General features: G+C 44.6%; 1 protein-coding gene across 18 annotated transcripts in view; it reads right to left on the bottom strand.

The window, feature by feature from the left end:
- The window catches only part of JAKMIP3 (Janus kinase and microtubule interacting protein 3), a 114526-nt gene that overhangs the window by 44981 nt on the left and 50405 nt on the right, over nt 1–19140 (bottom strand). For 15 of the 18 annotated variants that reach the window (XM_040435485.1, XM_040435486.1, XM_040435488.1 and 12 more), the window contains 3 exons: nt 10477–10512; nt 5676–5735; nt 1117–1233 (listed from right to left, as the gene is read on the bottom strand). In XM_040435485.1, the coding sequence (XP_040291419.1) occupies nt 1117–1233; nt 5676–5735; nt 10477–10512 (213 nt within the window). The remainder of the gene's footprint in view (nt 1–1116; nt 1234–5675; nt 5736–10476; nt 10513–19140) is intronic. The other 3 variants (XM_040435492.1, XM_040435493.1, XM_040435495.1) reach the window with 1 other exon arrangement.

The raw sequence follows: 19140 nt of genomic DNA, 5'->3' as shown, positions 1-19140 counted from the left end.
CCATATTCAGATGACAGGATTCAAAGAAAACAAAAAGTGATAATTTGCAAATAGACTGGTCTTTAAAGGGCTTCTGTCACCCCACTAAACAGTTTTTTTTTTTGTGTACTTATAATCCCTATCCTGCAATATTGCTATACCTTATGTTATTAATAATTTTCGTTCAGTAGATTTTGAAAAAAACGTACTTTTATGATATGCTAATTACCTTTCTACCAGCAAGTAGGGCGTCTACTTGCTGGTAGCAGCCGCAGAAAACCGCCCCCTCCTCTTGTTGATTGACAGGGCCAGCCGCGATCTCCTCCTCCGGCCAGCCCTTTCAGCATTTAAAAAATCGCGCGCCTGTGTTGATTCGGCGCAGGCGCTCTGAGATAAGGAGGCTCGGCTCCTCAGCACTCCCTCAGTGCGCCTGCGCCGATGACGTCACCGAAAGAGGGGACGTCATCGGCGCTGGCGCACTGAGGGAGTGCTGAGGAGGCGAGCCTCCTTATCTCAGAGCGCCTGCGCCGAATCAACACAGGCGCGCGATTTTTGAAATGCTGAAAGGGCTGGCCGGAGGAGGAGATCGTGGCTGGCCCTGTCAATCAACAGAAGGAGGGGGCGGTTTTCTGCGGCTGCTACCAGCAAGTAGACGCCCTACTTGCTGGTAGAAAGGTAATTAGCATATTATAAAAGTAAGTTTTTTGCAAAATCTACTGAACGAAAATTATTAATAACATAAGGTATAGCAATATCGCATGATAGGGATTATAAGTACACAAAAAAAAAAAACAGTTTAGTGGGGTGACAGAAGCCCTTTAATCCTTGTATCTGAACATTTTTAATAAAGTCCAAGTGAAAAAATGATTTTTTAACCCAAGATGTGTAAAATGTAATCATAAAAAATACCCCTGAAGGTGTCCACATAGCCTTTAAAAAAGACACAACTTGTCCTAAATAAAAACAAGCCCTCATGCAGCTACATGAATAAAGTACAATAAAGTTATGTCGGGTGGACTGCAATAAGAAAAAAATGAAAAACAAATCCCTAAAAAATGAAAAGTCCTAAATGATAAAATTGGCTATGCACGTAATGGATTAATTCTATGAATTATATAATAAACAAAATCGGATCACCTCTTCCACATCCTCATCCGGGGTACAAGGAGTGCGGTCTGTTTGGTAGGAGATTGAGGAACCATCAGAATCCAGAGATGCTTCTTCATCATAACCAAAAAATGTTTCCACCACCGGCTGGAAGTTAGAAATGGAAAGTCCATTATATGATGGGTTTGACTGGCCAAGAGCACCTGCCTGGGAATACTGCCCCCTATGGAGTATGTGACTTTAAGGAGTTCTTGCTGTCCAGGGTAGTAAAAACTAATAGGAAAGGCCTAGGAGTGGGATAAAAAAAAAAGTGAAAAAAGTTATACTCACCAGTGCTCCCGTTACGATGCTTAGGAGGTTCCTGGTGGTCTCTGGTGGTCAGGAAATGGCTTTAGTTGCCTGATCAACCAATCACTGGCTGAGGCGGGTCACCAATGTGGACAGTAATTGGTTGAGTCACCATCTCCAGGCATTTCCTCTGTCTTGAGACGGAATCAGGAAGAAGTAGAGACCAGCAAGGACCTGGTAAGTGTCAGAACGGGATTTTCCATATTTCATATTTAACTGATTCATGTCTTCGAGACCAGAACCTATTTGGCTGTTTTTAGTACACATTACTTTAATACTTTTTTTGGGCTATTGAGGCTATTTTAGAAGTTTTATCTATGACCGTATAAGGGTACTTTCACACTTGCGGCAGGACGGATCAGACAGGCTGTTCAGCCTGTCGTATCCGTCCTTCCGCTATTTCGCCGTGCCGCCGGACCGGCGCTCCATCCCCATTGACTATAATGGGGACGGGGCGGAGCTCCGGCGCAGTACGGCAGTTCACGGTGAAAGGCCGCCGGACTAAAAAGTCGGACTAAAAAGTCATATAGTCAATGGGGACGGAGCGGCGGTCCGGCGGCACGGCAAAATAGCGAAAGGACGGATCCGACAGGGTGAACAGCCTGTCGGATCCATCCTGCCGCAAGTGTGAAAGTAGCCTTATACGGTCATAGATAAAACTTCTAACTTATAGGGGAGTTAGTCAGCCTTGCAATAGTTGTAACGGCTCTGCTGGGGTACACCTGACTGCTCCTGTCCATCATCCTGGTGATCACTGGAACCAATAGATGTAGCAGGGCACTGAGCATTCAGTAGGCACTGGGGCACATTTATCAATCTTGTGTATTTTTAGGCTTTCAATTAGACAGGCATATGTTCTTCACCTATCTGTATTTTGCAGACTATTTATCAATCACTTTATGAATTAGACTAGGCATAATGACATTAGTCTGACCTCTAGTGGTTCTTTATTTGTACGACAGATTTATATTCACTAAGACTGGTTTAATTAGTATGCACATGAAAATGTGGCGCAAGTGAGCTGAAAATAGGCGCCTGTCTCCAAAATACTTCTGAATTAGTCCAAAAAAATCTAAATAGGCAAACAGGGAGCAAATGCCTCCAAAACAGGCACATTTTTTAAGTTTCAGAGAGAAGTGATGTAAAACATTCCTGCAGTGGTCACTCCTGAATGTAGATGCCCACTGGCATAGAAACAGGTAATAAATAGAATAGGTTCCTGCCTGACTGAAATCACCTTGAGGCTGGTAGGTAGGCACAGATGTGTTTTGTTCAAAATATATTGGCTAAGAATCTCAGACTTTAGCATGTCAGAACAAGGTTTTAGTCTACATATAATTTTTGCATCTATTATGTGAGTGCAATTATTTAAATATAGCTATGTACATCTGCATATTTATCATATCATGCAGGATGTTTTTATCTTTTTCGGTGATTTTTTTCGTTTGTAGTATATACTTGAAGGTGTAGCTACCTCCAAGTCTGAATGTACTCCTGTTATCCCATCTAAGAAGCGGGTGTCTTCAGTGCACTTTTACCTTGCCTATTCCAGAGGCTGCTTTGATTAGGTGGTACATATAGCGGTGCGTGCTCTTCCTCTCATTGGATGCTTGGTACACACAGAGGTAACAAGTAGCAGCACATTGTGTGCAAGGTCTGCTCTCCTGAATGTAGATAACCACTGGCATAGAGACAGGTATTAAATAGAGTAGGTTCCAGCCTGACTGAGACCACCTTGGCGCTGGTAGGCAGGGCACAGATGCGTTTTGATCAAAATATATTGGCTAAGAATCTCAGATTTTATTATATCAGTCTAGTCTACATATAATTTTTGCATCTGTTAAATGAGTGCTATTATTTTCAGTAATTTCTCTTCTTTAAAAATATCCTTGCCTTTTAAATCAGCGTCCAGCGTTGAGTAGCTAGACAAATGGCTCAAGAACCACCGATTTAATAAAGTCCATCCTCCTGTTCAAGGAAATAGTCAAGGAAATAAAATCACATTTAGTGGGGAACCCTTAACTGATGACCTCCTTTTCTTTTTAACTGCAGATCTACCGATTCCCCGTCTCTTCTTCTTCCATCCAACATGGCCGCATAGCTTCTCAGACTACTTGATGCATACTGACACTTCATGTTAGCAGTGCTGTCAATCCAAGAGCAGGGCTGGACAAGTAGGAAGTGTCTAGGACTACCAAATGCATGGTATGCATCTGAGAATCAGTGCGACTATCTTAGATGACAGAAGAGGAGTCCTGGAATCTCCGAATCTGCTGCTGAAAAGATGAAAAGTCAATGGGGGGCTGATCCATTTTCTATTGTGTAAGATAGTGTCAGAAAAAACGGATCCGTCCCAATTGACTTGCATTGTGGATCATGACAGATCCATCTTGCTCTGCATCCCAGGACGGAAAGCAAACCGCAGCATGCTGCGGTTTGCTCTCCAGTATGAGAACGGAACGGAATGCATTTTGGAGCGCTCCGTTCTATTCAGTTACGTTTTGTCCCCATTGACAATGAATGGGAACAAAACAGAAGCGTTTATTTTTCCGGTATTGAGACCCTATGACAAATCTCAATACCAGAAAATATTAACACTACTATGAAAGTAGCCCAAGAATCTTGTTTATTTTTTTCCTTGGTTGCTACATTTCGATTTCATTTTCACAGAATAAAAGCTGAATCTTTTAACGTCAGGAGCAAAACAGTAAGGAAAGTTACCAGCAGGCGCCTTATTTTATCGGGATTCCTGCTGCCGTTACTTAGTAACTGTGTAAATGTTTGATGATTCTGGAGCTGAGTAAATGATGATTTTATACAAACTGTGGAACATCTTATTATAGCTGTACCCCGTAACCTGAGACTGATCCAAAATCTGGTTAAAAAAAAGAACTATTCTAATAAGTGCTCAGAACCTACAACAATGTCTCATACTCTGCAATATACCACCTCGCTTGCATATACCATCACTTCCTCATCAATGGGATCCTGGTAGCTGAGACTCTCAAAATGAAGGATCTGTTTTTTTTATCAAAACACATCTGTGTCTGCCTACCACAGCAAGGTCATCTCAGTAAGGCAGAAACCTCCTCTTCATTCTCAACAACAAGGACATTCCTAGCAGTAAGACCCCCATACTCAGGCTATTATGGCATAGTCTAGCAATACTTTGCAGGTCCCTGTTGTTCAGGAGTAATGATCGGCAAAGTATTTGAAAATTCAATTCGGCTTCTTCGCCAAATTTAGCAAAAAAAATTAGCTTTGTGACGAATTACTTCGTCACGTGCACTTCTTTGTAAGTAGTGGGTGCAATGACGGAGCGGCGATTGTGCCTCCCCCTATTATTGAACCCTTTAGATGCTTCAATCATGTATCATCTGATATACATAGCACAGTGGTGATTTCATACAGTGCTGAGAAAGATTGTTAAGGTGCAGCACTAAACCAGAACTTAGGTCCCTTTATTCTCAGGAACAAGGGGGGTTCCCAGCAGTCAAACCCCACCTGCTCAGAAATGATGGCTTATTCTAGCAATTTGCCATCACCTTCCGGGAATAGAAAGCCCCTTTAATAGGCAATTTGACCATCAGAGAACCAAAACAATGTGTCATATTCCACAATATTCCATAATGCTTGGATATGCCATCACTTCCTCAATGGGATCTTGAAAGTGGAGACCCCAATAGATTTTGAGAATGAAGGAGCTGCAATTTTGGCTGCTACCTGTTCAAAGTTTTGGCCACTGGCTGTGCGGGGAAACGCATCATAACCACCTTCACTTGAACTGAGATACTTTGCAGGTCCCTGGGGGTCAGGGGCTCTACAGTGCTATGAAAGACCGTTAAGGTGCTACAGCACTAAATCAGAACTTAGGTCCCTTTATTCTCAAGAACAAGGGGGTTCTCAGCACTCAGATCCCCATACTCAGGAAGTGATAGCATATTCTAGCTATATGCAATCACCTTCCGAGAATAGAAAGGCCCTTTAATAGGCAATTTGACCTTGAGCGAGCCACCGGCCAAGCAAATTCACACCATTTCCCACAAAGCCCGTTCTAATATTTACAGAGGCCAAAGGGTTTACTCTTCAAAGATCTAAAAGAAATTGAGAGACATGGAGTGTGACACTTAGAAAGAACGCACTCTGCAGGCACTGCTGCCTTTCTCCTCTTAGAGACGGAACGGTTTGTCCTAAATCATTTGTTCTGCACAGAAATCTTTATAAATGGAGAAGTATTTTACCTTAGGGAGTTTAGTCATTTTTTTCCGTTGCTTCCTAAATCTTAAAAGCTTTTCTCGGTCCTGTAGATAAAAATTAATTGCACAGTTATAAGTAGTTTTTCAGTCTGTGACTGGCATGAGAAACTGAAGAGGTAAATCTCGCTTGGTTGGTTTGGGGGCTGCTGATTACTACCTGGCATGGAGAGACCCCTGGGAATTAAAGCTCCCCACAGCTTCTCTATCAGGTGGTATAGGATGTTTTAGGTCTGACAGCGTAAATTGTACCATTGGCCAAATGCTAATGGACAGATCGAGATAATTTTTAGTTTAAAGGGGGACTCTGGTAACTACATGTTATCCCCTATTTGCTAAATAGGGGATAACTATATGATCAGTGGGGGTCCAACTGATGGGACCCCCACCGATCCCAAGAATAGGGTTCCTAAACCTCCCATCCTAATGGGGCAGCAGGTAGAACATGCACCTCACAGCTCCATTCATTCTCTATGGGACTGCTGGAGAAAGCAGGGTACGGCGCTCAGCTATCACATAGAGAACGAATGGAGTGGTAGGGTACATTCTTGACCTCCCGCTCTACTGGGGGCGAGGCTATGAGACCCTTTCTTGGTATCGGTGGAGATTCCAGTGGTCATACCCCCACCCAGCAGTTAGTTATCCTGTATCCAGTAGATGGGACATAAGCTGAATTTACGGTAATACCCCTATAACTCCCCAACTTACCTGTACAACAAGAAGAACCTACTCTTTAAAGGACATGTCCACCACTGACCATTTTTATATTGCATTATACAGCTGTTCAGAGAATGTTACAGTTTTTCTGTTTTTTTTTAGAACCAGACAAAAAGCTTGATGTCAGACACATCTTGTTCTACTACTAAGGTCTAAAGCACATGGCCAGAATTTCATCCATTTTTGCTCATAGCATGCTGACCCATTCATTTCTATGGGGCTATGCACACATACAGATTTTCCGGATCCATCTGGCTGTTCAACAAATGATAGAACATGTCCTATTCTGGTCCGCATTGCAAAAACAGTCATTTCTATTGATGGGAGTGAGAAAACCGCGCACAAGGAAGGTATCTTTATTTTGTGGAACTGTGGTTTACAGACCAAAATATGGACACGGCCATGTGCATGAAGCTGGAGTTATAGTCTGTCTTACAGCCCAGAGCTGCATTCACAATTCTGCTTGCTGTTACTGGAAACAGTCAAAAAGCTTGCTGTCACTTTTAAGAGCTTAGACTTGGTTTACATCTATGCCAGAGGTTTGTCTTCCATGATGGAAACTCAACCGACTCCTTTACAAGTCAATGGGGTCCATTGGGTAGGATTGGTATCCATTATTTGACAGATCCATCACAGCTTGAATTCTGTTTCTCGGCTCCTATGATGGATCAGAAAAAACTAATTCCTTCCTGCAGATGTGAACCTTGCCTTAGCTGTGCTCCTCTAAACCAGAAGGACAGTAAAAGGGGTATTCCAGTTAAATGAAGTTATCCCCTAACCATGAGACAGGAAATAACTATTAGATCAGTGCGGGTCAGACTACTGAGGACCCCAGCAATCACAAAAATGAGGGCCCCATACTCCTAAAATGAATAAAGCAGCCGGTCACTGCATTGCTGCTTCATTCATTCTTTATCGGGAGGTAGCTGTGTACAAGCGCTCGCCTAGTTCTGGCAGTCCAATAGAGATGAATAGAGTGGCAATGTTGCCTGTATAACCTGCCACTCTATTCTTTTCGGGGGTCTAGGGTCCTCATTCTCATGATTGGTGGGAGTCCCAGTGATCAGACTTACTCCAGGCTAAGGCTACTTTCACCATCCGCGTTTGAACAGATGCAGACGGTTGTATTATCCTAACAGAAGCATTTTTGATGATCCCTGCAGGAATCCAGTAAAAATGCTGATGTGAAAGTAGCCTAATAGTTAGCCTCTACCATGTGGATACAGGAGAACTTCATCTAACCAGAACACCACTTTACATTGGCCATACACATTCAGTTCAGAAACATGTGCATGTGTTTTCAATTAAGCGTATCGGGCATGTTGACCAAGTATTTCATACTTGGTTGGCTGGTTCCACCAATCTCAACGCGTTCAGCTGACATATGTCTAATGTGTAGTCAGTTTTATTGGTTTCCTCCATCAGTTTGCTGGAAAATGCCTGGTGTAAAGAATAACACCCACTATGATGCACTTCAGGCCATCATTCAATATTTCATCTGTATTTTTTATGCATTTTTTAGGCTACTTTCACACTAGCGTTCGGGGTTCCGCTTGTGAGCTCCATTTGAAGGGTCTCACAAGCGGCCCCGAACGCATCCGTCCAGCCCCAATGCATTCTGAGTGGATGCGGATCCGCTCAGAATGCATCAGTCTGGCAGTGTTCAGCCTCCGCTCCGCTCAGCAAGCGGACACCCGAACGCTGCTTGCAGCGTTCGGGTGTCCGCCTGGCCGTGCGGAGGCAAACGGATCCGTCCAGACTTACAATGTAAGTCAATGGGGACGGATCCGTTTGAAGATGACACTATATGGCTCAATTTTCAAACGGATCCGTCCCCCATTGACTTTCAATGTAAAGTCTGGACGGATCCGTCTGAACAACTTTCAGACTTAGAATTTTTTCTAAACTATAATGCAGACGGATCAGTTCTGAACGGATCCAAACGTCTGCATTATAGGAGAGGATCCGTCTGGGCAGACACCAGACGGATCCTCTGTGAACGCTAGTGTGAAAGTAGCCTTAAAGCCAAGATCAGAAGTGGAGTCAAGAAAGAGAAAATAATTTGCCATTTCTTGTAAATGCTTCTTTTAGGTTAAAAACAAACTAAATAAATAAATTAATAAAAATATTGATTAAATGCTAAATTGGGGAAAGGCCTTGCTAGAACAAGCCCTGTGCAGATACTGAGTGATATGGTAGGATTATTTTAAACAAAATTAAATCTTGAATATACCAGGGTTAGGCTACTTTCACACTAGCGTTTCTATTTTCCGGTATTGAGATCCGTCATAGGATCTCAATACCGGAAAAAAATACTTCTGTTTTGTCCCCATTCATTTTCAATGGGGACAAATCGTAACTGAACAGAATGGAGTGCACCAGAATGCATTCCGTTCCGTTCTCATACCGGAAAGTAAACCGCAGCATGCTGCGGTTTGCTTTCCGTCCTGGGATGCGGAGCAAGAAGGATCCGTCATGACCCACAATGCAAGTCAATGGGAACGGATCCCATGACACAATCTAACACAATAGAAAACAGATCCGTCCCCCGTTGACTTTCAATGGAGTTCATGACGGATCCGTCTTGGCTATGTTAAAGATAATACAACCAGATCCGTTCATGACGGTTGCAGATGGTTGTATTATCAGTAACGGAAGCGTTTTGCTGAACCGTGCCGGATCCAGAAAAAACACTGGTGTGAAAGTAGCCTTAAAATATTTGGTATAAAAGCTAGATGGCTACAGAGGGGAGGTCATTTATCCAGACAAGGAGTTCCTCTGCTGGTTTTCCTGCCTGCAGTATCCTAATTGCGTCCAGATGCATGCTGTGAGGATGTATACGTCACTATGAGGAGACATATGTCACTCTTTGCTAAACCACATGTCACATTCCTATTGGCTCATTTGTATTTTTAGGTTGTACGGTGACACCCAGGGCTGGGCTAACGAAGTGAAGGGCCTTCTGCCATTTGGAGTTGGAAGAGGTAGAAGAAGACTCAAATACCACCATGAGCCTTGTCTCATCATTCTTTTACCCCTAGAGCAAATTTTAATATTTGGAGCATTGCAGACAACATGGCTAGATCCCTTGTTTAGGGATCATACAAAAATTCTACCATGACATGAGCCAGCAGGGATAGCTGGGAGATTTTAGCTCTAGTATATGAAGAATTGTGAATGCAGCTCTGGAGTATAATACAAGCTTTAACTCAGAACTCATACAAGATAAATGATGTGATGTGTTTACAAAGTTATTCATTCTTCTGTACAATAGTATCAAAAAAGTATTACAGAATAAAGGGCCTGTCCAGGATAAGAACATCGGGGGACATTTACTAAGACCGGTGATTTAGACGCCAGTCTTAGTGCATGTCCGCTGCCGCTTGATGCGCCTATGTAGAGGGGCCGGCCTCTACATAACTTAGGCGCTTTACCGGCAGCCGTGCAAATTGCTTAAACCTATGCCAGCTCACCAAAAACAGACGTAGAAAATGATGAATCAGACGGGTCTGCCAGCCCACCCCCTTCCATCCACTTTTTCCACCAAATTCCCTTTGTGTCCAAATCTGTGACAAAAGTACGCTAAAAAGTGTCGTACTTCCCATAATAAATGACCCCCATCATGTCTACTTTCTTCCAGAAACAGCACTACACCTTTCTATAGGTTGTATTTTGTATGGCAGCTGTATTAAAGTGAATGTGCATAAGCTGCAATACCACCTATAACCTGTGAACAGGTGTGGCGCTAAAAGAAAGCAGCCATGCTTTGCATAATGAATTGTTATGCAACTTTACGATATACTTGTGCACGGCTCCTTACAATGACAGTACGGTTTTCTCTTTGCAGTGAGCCGTGCACTTATGGGTCCATCACATGGACAGCACAGAGTTTTATCCCCTGGAAGTAAGCAATGAAAGTCCCAGCTGAATGACAGCAAGCAGAGATCTTGCAGTAACCTTTATTTGCTGGAACTTCAATACCCATTTAAAGGTGGGCATGATATAATGGATAATTCTTGCATTTCTGTATGCACTAGCATAAAGTGAGTACACACTCATCTCTAATACTTACAATGACACTCTTCACGTAGCCTGCAGTTTCCAGCGTCTAGGAAAAAAAATGGAAATATCATTATAAAATTAGGTTTGCAATAGCCATATGGTCGCTGCTACATTGTCTATTATACATTTATAGTGTGGGTTCGGCATGCATGAGGAGCCTGCATCCCCTGAATGTAATGGAGGCCATTTTGGCACCATAAGAGGCATAATATAATATGGGCTCGGCATGCATGTGGAACCTGCATTCCCTGAATGTAATGGAGGCTAGTATGGCACCAGTTAATGTGGTATTTAGTGTTAGGTTCCCGTCTTACTGAGATTACCTTGACGTTTGGCAGACGGGCCCAAATAATTTTGTACAAAATTATTTGCCAAGCATCTCAAATTTATTAGCGTAGCATTTGCACCAGAATACTTTCTATTATTTTGGCATTATTGTACTTTATTTGGTTTGCAGAGTGCTGTTGCATTGCATATTTTTTTGCCTTTGTGCTTTCAGCCATGGCAACGCGCACCTGCGCACTGGATGTGCTGACTGACCCCCAATTTTTCTCTGCTACATTGTCTAATCCAATATGATAGGATGAGGTAAAATGGATTAATGGAATATTTGCATGTGAAGTATTAGCTACTGATGGAACAGGGTTGTGTGCGTCAAACTATACTATAGTATATTTTTTTCTTTTGCCCCTGAAAGTACAAAAATACACAAATAGGGAATCTATTTTTTATTTGAAGCCCTTGTCAGACTGCATATTCACTTCAAAGACAGTATTATGTCAGATTATCTTTATTTCTCTATGGCAATATGTTTTAGCCTGCAGGGGGCCCAGAATATGGACAGTCTGGGCAGCCATTTTCATTTTTAATATCTGACATTGAATAAGCCTATAGTTTAAAGTCTATGGACACCTCTGGAGCCATTTTTTATTGAGTCACATGTACTGTAGGCTACAAAGATTCCACATTTTTGTAATAGGTTTTTATTAAAAATGTTGCTTTCTTTGGCTTATGCAGCTTCTATGTTTCACTGTGCATAGTAAACTGCAGAATGCTAGTCACAGTGAACTTCTGATCCTGAGTTAAACCTTGACATAAATCAGTTTAGATTTTTCTGGAGAGGAGAGAGAGTGTCTGAAGACAGAACTTTTAGGCACCCAGTCTGCATAAAAATGCTTTTGTCCAAAATCCATGTAAGGCTTCTTTCGCATTAGCCTTAGGACGCTGCGGTTTTTGTCCGGTCTCCTGATGGCATGTTTGCCGTGCTGCGGCCGCATCTCCGACCCGTCCCCATTATAGTGAATGGGGCCGGAGCGGGCTTCCGGCAGCACACATGTGCAAGCGTTAGTACAGAGTTCAGTAGGCACAGCGCAGCCATATCCACTTCCATAACAGGCAATGGACACCTTTTGAGCATTTTTTATTACCGATTTAGGCTTTTTTCACATTAGCGTTAGGATTGTCCTGCAGGCTGTTCCGACATGGCTAATGTGAAAAAAGCCTAAATCGGTAATAAAAAATGCTCAAAAGGTAGCCATTGCCTGTTATGGAAGTGGATATGGCTCCGCTGTGCCTACTGAACTCATTTGGATTGGGGCTCCACAGATGTTATCTTGGCAGCCCCTGGCCTTCACTTTTCAATTCCTATACAAGGGTTTGGACTCTGTTGCAGTGAACCACTCGGCCACTACCCCCTGGAGAAGTCCCTTTTCAGAGGCTGCAGACCCACAGAAGTCAAGAGACACTGGCGTGAAGCACGGAGTCAAGTAAAACTGTTGTTAGGGACAGGCTGAGGTCAGGGCATTTAGAGTTCATGCAATCCATAATCAGTCCAAGGGTCAGGGCAGGCAGCTCAGGGTCAGTACAAGGAACAGGCAGAGGTCAGGTCAGGAAAAGAAGGGTCAGGCAGAGAAGGGGCAAATCCAGAGAGAGAAAGAGGTCAGTACACAGATAGGCAAAGACAATGGCACAGCTTAGCAGGACACTAGAATCTATTGCTCAGGCAAAATACCCTAAGGTGGCTAGCCATTGGCCAGGGAAGACTAAGGTGTGCCTTCAAAAGCTGGAGGAGGCAGTCATGCCCTACACACATCAGAGGAGAGACAGGAAACTAATCAGCACTACTCCAGCAGTCATGCCAGCCTGGAGACAGCCCTCTGTGATGCTGGTAGCATGTCCGTCATTTTGTGCTTGTACTGGGGGTCTAAGTACGTTGCCACCCAGTACAGGTCCTTGACCTTTAAGCTTTTTTATACCGGGGTCCCTCTTCAAGCACTGGAGCATGAAGGCCCCCATTTGCACTAAATTGGAAGCGGTGGAGCGCCCTGGCTCCTGCTCATTGCCTAGGAGAATGTCATCCTCTGTCTCCTCCCCCCAGCCACAGACAACACCAGGGATCCCCGAAAAGTTTATTTAAAGCCTGCTCTTCTTGCTCCTCCTCCTCCTCCTCCCCCCAGCCACCATCCTCCTCTGACTCCTCTTCAGACTCCTGCTGACTTGTCTCAGATAGAGTAGCCCCCCTGAGAATTCATTCAGCATTGCGACTTCCTCATCTTCCAGCTCTTGCTCCTCAACGACTTGATCAATGACAAGATTCAATGCACGCTCCAGAAAGAAGGCGTAAGGTACGATGTCACTGATGGCACCCTGGCTGCGACTAACCAGTTTGGTGATCTCATCAAATGGTCGCAGAAGTCTGCATGCATCATGCATGAGCAGTTACTGGCGCGGCGAAAAAAAAAACAACTCCCCAGAACCTGTCCTGCCGCAGAGTTCATACAGGTAGTCGTTAACGGCACATTTCTGCTGGAGCAGCCTATCAAGCATATACAAGGTGGAGTTCCAGCGCGTCGGGCAGTCACAAATCAGACTTCTGACGGGCAAGTGGTGTCACCGCTGAACATCAGCATGGCCATTTAAGATCTTCTAAACTGGCCAGAAATTTTCCTGGCCTGCCGCAAGACGTTCTGGACCCCTGGGTATTTGGCAACGAATCGCTGCATGACTAAGTTCAGGACGTGTGCCATGCACGGCACGTGTGTCATTTTGCCCTGTTTCAGCACGCTCAGCAGTTTGGCACCATTGTCACACACCCCTTTACCAACTGTCAAATTGAGTGGGGTTAGCCACTGATTGGCCTGTGACCGCAGAGCTGAAAGGAGTGCAGGACCGGTGTGGCTCTTGGCTTCCAGGCACAACAGCCGCAGCACAGCGTCTCACATGGCACGTCGAATAGGTTCTGGGGAGCTTGGGGGGTGCAGCGGAAGATGCGGTAGCAGTGGAAAATGAGGAGTCAGCCGAGGAGGAGACGGAGGATGGAGTATGAGGAGAAGAGGCAGGCCTGCATGCAATCCGTGGCGGTAACACCAAATCCACACGGGTGCAACGGGTTACATGCTTCACTGCCATCAGAAGGTTCACCTAGTGGGCAGTAAAAGTTATGTATCTTCCCTGCCCGTGTTTGCTAGACCACGTGTCTGTGGTCAGATATATTTTGGCACCGACACTGTGCCAGATATATATTAGCTTGCCGCTGAACGAGGCCATATAGTTGTCACGGTCCCTCAGGTGACTGGTGTCAGGAGATCAGAGAGACTGGCTGAGCGTGGAGGAATCTAACTGCCTCCTTGATTTCCCTTTTCTCAGCTGTTGCTCAGTGGTCTTCACTTCTACCCTTTATAGTCTGACCCCACCTTTCTGACTATGCGGTAGATAGCTTCATTTGGGTTTGGCTGAGCTGCTGTGTGGTCGTCTCTGGTTTTCCTGATCTTCCATCTCTACAGAAGTTAAGTGTCACATTTGTATTTGTTATATTCTTTGTTGTTGTATCTGGGCCTGAGACAGAGACTTCCATTCGTCCATCTGGGGAGGAATGGGTTGTCTCTGGTCCTAAACTTATTCCAGGGCATTATAGGGAAATCAGAGCCTAGGTATCCTGCATATGAATATTCCTACCTTCAAGGTCTATTCATATTGACAGGTAGTCAGGTCCTGGATTAGGGTTGTCTAGGAGGTGACCTGTTTCTTCCCCAGTTTCCAGGCCCAGTTACTGTTCCCCTTTCCTCCTGTGTTCAGTGTGGGAGTTTCCCCCCCACACTGATCGTGACATTACCTACCGCCATAAAAACCGCCATTTCGTTCAGGTCAGTGCAGCTATGGATCCTATGTCTGCACTGGTCGAACAGCTGCAGGGATGGACTGTCATTGGAGGCAGCTGACTTCCGTGCGACAGTCTTATGGATTCAGAGACCACAGACGGCTGGTTCCGATGGTGGGTAACAGGCCTGCCCTGAACCTAAGTTTTCCCTCCCGGACAGATTTTCTGGGAGTAGTGACAATTTTTTTCAGTTCAGGGATTCGTGTAAGTTGTACTTTAAGCTGCGTCCATGCTCTTCTGGGGATGAGTGTAAACGTGTGGGTATGATCATTTCTTTGCTCAAGGATGATGCAGTCTTGGGATTTTTCTCTGCCGACCGGATCTCTGTCCCTCCAGTCGGTAGATTAATTTTTTAGAGCCTTGGGTCTTATTTATGATGACCTGGATCGGATCTCTTAGGCTGAGACCAAATTACTTGGTTTACGGCAGGGGGAACGCTCTGCGGAAATTTACTGCCCTGAATTTAGGAGATGGGCTAAGGATACGGAGTGGAATGATCCTGCTCTCCGTAGCCAGTTCTGTCAGGGTCTATTTGCAGGACGTGTTGGCCTTTCATGAAAAACCTGAGTCATTGGAAGCAGCTATGTCCCATGCTGTACGTCTGGATAGACGCCTGAGGGGAAGATCTAAGGGTCCTCACCCTCAGGACGCACTGTCAAATAAGGTGGCGGCTTCCTTTGACACTTATGGTAAAGAGACACCTGTGGTTACGCCTTGTGAGGAGCCTATGCAGATGGGGGGAGCTCCTGGGACTGCTGGTAAGAGCTCTGGTCATATGAAGAGAGTCTGTTTTTGTTGTGGAAAAAAGGGACATTTCGTGAATATTTGTCCGTACATTCAGCTTCAAGGTGCAAACAAAAGAAAAACCCCCAAATTAGTATTGGTGGTGTGGGTGGGGAGCAATAAAACTTACTTTTGTCATTTACTGGTAGTACCCGATTTCTCCTGTCTGCCGAGGTGGCGCTAGAGTCCAAAACTGTGGAAATCAAGGTATTTGTCGACAGTGGGGCTGGGGTTAACCTGATTGATGGACAGTTTGTTCGTATTCATGGGTTGACTACTAGTGCACTAGAGAAAAGCATTTCTGTCTTTGCTAGTGATTCTGCACCTCTTACCCAAAAATGCCTGTCGCAGGTGGCAAATGACATCCATTTAAGAGTGGGTGATTTCCATCAGGAATCTCTCTCATGTTATTTGTTGGAGGGTCTGCCTGCTCCGATGGTTTTGGGTTTGCCATGGTTAAGCAAACATAACCCTATCATCGACTGGCAAGCGAGACAGATACTCGATTGGAATGATTTTTGGATGGACAACTGTCTCAATGCAATGTCTTTCTCTGTGGTCACCACTAAAACTGTACCCTCGTTCATTTCCGAATGTTTTCTGAGAGTGGTAACCAGGAGTTACCCCCGCATCGGGAGTATGATTTGTCCCTTCAATCTTATTTCTGGAGCTAAACTGCCCAAATCTGAGTTGTATAGTCTTTTGGAGCCCGAAAGAAAGGCTATACGAGAGTATATCACCGAGAGCTTGGTGAAGGGTCATATCAGACCATCCAAATCCCCAGCGGTGGCTGGATTTTTCTTTGTAGAAAAAATAAATTGTAACTTTAGGCTGGGTTCACATGGGCATTGCGGGAAAATGTGCGGGTGCGTTGCGGGAACACCCGCGTTTTTTCCGTGCGAGTGCAAAACATTGTAATGCGTTTTGCACTCGCGTGAGAAAAATTGCGCATGTTTGGTACCCAAACCCGAACTTCTTCACAGAAGTTCAGGCTTGGGATTGGTGTTCTGTAGATTGTATTATTTGGGTCTCCATCGCGATCGTCTCCTAGCAATCGTGCGTGAAAATCGCACCGCATCCGCACTTGCTTGCGGATGCTTGCGATTTTCACGCAACCCCATTCACTTCTATGGGGCCTGCGTTGCGTGAAAAATGCAGAATATAGAGCATGCTGCGATTTTCACGGAACGCACAAGTGATGCGTAAAAATCACCGCTCATCTGAACAGCCCCATTGAAATGAATGGGTCGGGATTCAGTGCGGGTGCAATACGTTCACCTACCGCATTGCACCCACGCGGAAATCTCGCCCGTGTGAATGCAGCCTTAGACCATATCTAGACTTTCATGAGCTCAACTGTATTTCCGTCCGTGATCCGTACCCCCTTCCTTTGATTCCGGATTTGTTTGATCAAATTGTCGGTGCCAAGGTGTTCTCTAAATTGGATCTGAGGGGGGCATATAATCTGGTAAGGATCAGGGAGGGGGATGAGTGGAAGACCGCATTTAATACCCCTGAGGGTCATTTTGAGAATCTGGTCATGCCTTTTGGGTTAACCAATGCTCCAGCGGTTTTTCAACACTTTATCAAAACATCTTTCATCATCTGGTGGGGAGATTTGTTGTTGTATATCTGGATGACATACTAATTTATTCTCCAGACATGGAGACTCATCAGGATCATGTGAGACAGGTGTTACAGATCCTAAGAGAGACAAAATTGTATGCGAAGATGGAAAAATATGTTTTTGCTGTTCAGGAATTGCAATTCCTGGGTTAGCTGCTCTCATCCTCAGGTTTTCGTATGGATCCCGAGAAAGTCTTTGCGGCGTTGGACGGGGTGCACCCGAAAATCTGAAAGCACTTATGTGGTTTTTGGGATTCACCAACTACTACCGTAAATTCATCTTTAACTATTCAACTGTGGTTAAACCTTTAACAGACATGACTAGGAAGGGGGTCAATTTCTCTGTTTGGTCTGAGACGGCATTGCAAGCCTTTTCTTCTGTGAAGGAATGTTTTGCTTCAGCCCCTATTCTGGTGCAACCGGACATGTGTCAACCATTCATTGTAGAGGTTGACGCATCTGAGGTAGGGGTGGGTGCAGTTTTGTCACCTAGTAAATGGCGCTCATGTGCTTTTTTCTCTAAAAAACTCTCAACTGCTGAAAGAAATTATGACGTGAGTAATAGGGAATTGCTGCCCATTAAGTTGGCTTTTGAAGAATGGCGCCATTGGTTGGAAGGAGCAATTCATCCTTTTACAGTAATTACTGATCACAAAAATCGGGCTTACCTTGAATCGGCTAAACGACTGAATCCAAGGCAGGCCCGATGGTCGCTGTTTTTCACCAGATTTAAATTCATTGTCACCTACCGCCCTGGAGTTAAGAACGTCATGGCAGATGTCGTGAAGCTTTGTTGTGAAGCTTTCCTGGGGGGGGGGGGGGGGGGGGTGATTCTAAAGATCCTAGTCCTATTTTGTGAAGGGGTAGTCATATCTGCCCTATATCCTCCTGATCTTTAGGCTAAGGTGTTGGAGGCCCAAGAGGATGCACCGGACTCTTGTTCTCCAGGGAAATTGTTTGTTCCTTCAGACTTACATCACAAGTTTTTTGAGGAACATCACTGTACTGTCTTGGCTGGACACCCTGGGAGTAGATCCACTGTTGATCTCATCTCGCACAGATTTTGGTGGCCGGGGCTGCGTAAGTGTGTTGAGGACTATGTGTCAGCCTGTTGTACCTGTGCTCGTATTAAGGTGACACATACTCGGCCTTATGGATCTCTTCTTCCGTTAGCCATCCCGTCCAGACCTTGGACGCATTTGTCCATGGACTTTATCATGGATTTACCGAATTCTTCAGGAAAAAACGTGATCCTGGTGGTAGTTGATCTGTTTAGTAAAATGGCGCATTTTATAGCATTGCCTGCTCTACCTAATGCTAAAACTCTTCCACAGGTGTTTGTCGATGACATCGTGAAACTACATGGCATTCCCTCTGATGTAGTGTCTGATTGGGGGACTCAGTTTGTTTCCAGATTCTGGAAAGCGTTCTGTACTCGACTGGGGGTACAATTGTCCTTTTCTTCAGCTTTTCATCCTCAGTCAAACAGACAGACTGAGTGCACCAATCAGAATCTAGAGACTTACTTGAGATGCTTTGTTTCGGAGAATCAGGAGGAGTGGTCTTCATTCTTGTCGTTAGCTGAGTTTGCTATTAATAACCGTAGACAGGAGTCCACTGATAAGTTGCCGTTTTTTGGGGAATATGTATTCCATCCACATTTTGGCACATTTTCTGGTTCTCAAACTTCCAGTATTCCTGAGGAGGAACGATTTTCCTCTTCTTTGTCTTCGATTTGGCGGAAAATTCAAAATAACCTGAAAAAGATGGGCAACAGGTATAAGTGTGTGGCTGACAGGAAACGTATGAATGGTCCGGACCTGAGAGTGGGTGATTTTGTGTGGCTGTCCACAATAAACATTAAGCTTAAGGTACCTTCTTGGAAGTTGGGCCCAAGATTTTGTGGTCCATATAAGATCACTGCCATTGTTAACCCTGTAGCCTTCCGTCTTAAACTTCCTCAGGATTTGAAAATTCATAACGTATTTCATAAGTCGTTGTTGAAGAAATATGTCAAACCTGTTGAGCCGTCCTCCTTGCCTCCCTCTCCTGTCATGGTGGATGTTAATTGAGAATTTCAAATCAGCAGGATTGTGGACTTCCGAGTTC

The sequence above is a fragment of the Bufo bufo genome, chromosome 6, assembly GCF_905171765.1.
Source record: "Bufo bufo chromosome 6, aBufBuf1.1, whole genome shotgun sequence".
In the NCBI taxonomy this organism is placed as follows: Eukaryota; Metazoa; Chordata; class Amphibia; order Anura; family Bufonidae; genus Bufo; species Bufo bufo.
Note: the sequence above shows the minus strand (reverse complement) of the source record. Positions and strands in the feature narration are given on the sequence as shown.